We start from the raw sequence: 624 nt of genomic DNA, 5'->3' as shown, positions 1-624 counted from the left end.
CCGGTTCTTCACCGGTGCCCGGGGGCGGCAGCAGCGGCGGCGGCTCCTGCTCCTCATCGCGCTCTCGCTCCTCCTCCTCCGAGTCATTCCGCTTGCGCACGTTCACTCGCCGGGCCTTTCGGAACATCCCCGCGGCTCGCACGGCGGCCTCACACCCGCTCCCACACGGCGGCCCCGGCAGCTCCGAGCTTGCGACGGCGCACGCGCGCGCTCTCCGGAGCTCGGGCCGGGTCCTGGCTTCCCTCGCTCTACCGCGCACCACCAAGCGCGCACGCGCTCGCGCTCTCACTACGTGGAGGGATCGCCGCGTCTCTCGCGAGAACGTCGGCTTTCTGCACCGTCCTCTGTCGGCGTGGAGGACTGTGGGGGGGCACGGAACTCTGGGGCTCGGGTGCTAGCCGATGGGTCACAAAGAAGATCATAGAGACTAGAGGACAGAGTAGGCTCGGGCGACGGTGCTGCAGTGCGTCTTCCGCACTTACGCAGAGTAGTCACGCGAGGAAACCTCCCGCCAAGCGGTGGGAGGGGCAAATAGAGAAGAGGAGTGAGGGGGAGAGGGGAGGGGAGGTGGGGAGGAGCCAGAAAGAGAAACCAGGTTTAGTAAGGGAAAAGTAAGGTTCCTGG

At 66.7% G+C, this 624-nt stretch overlaps 1 protein-coding gene across 1 annotated transcript in view; it reads right to left on the bottom strand.

Moving 5' to 3' along the window:
- The window catches only part of PAXBP1 (PAX3 and PAX7 binding protein 1), a 34159-nt gene extending 33954 nt beyond the window's left edge, over positions 1-205 (bottom strand). The window contains exon 1 of the mRNA XM_077765510.1: positions 3-205. Within this exon, the coding sequence (XP_077621636.1) occupies positions 3-127 (125 nt within the window). The 5' untranslated portion in view covers positions 128-205. The remainder of the gene's footprint in view (positions 1-2) is intronic.
- Positions 206-624: the final 419 nt, after the last annotated feature.

The sequence above is a fragment of the Crocuta crocuta genome, unplaced genomic scaffold (assembly GCF_008692635.1).
Source record: "Crocuta crocuta isolate KB4526 unplaced genomic scaffold, BGI_CrCroc_1.0 scaffold84, whole genome shotgun sequence".
Lineage (NCBI taxonomy): Eukaryota > Metazoa > Chordata > Mammalia > Carnivora > Hyaenidae > Crocuta > Crocuta crocuta.
Note: the sequence above shows the minus strand (reverse complement) of the source record. Positions and strands in the feature narration are given on the sequence as shown.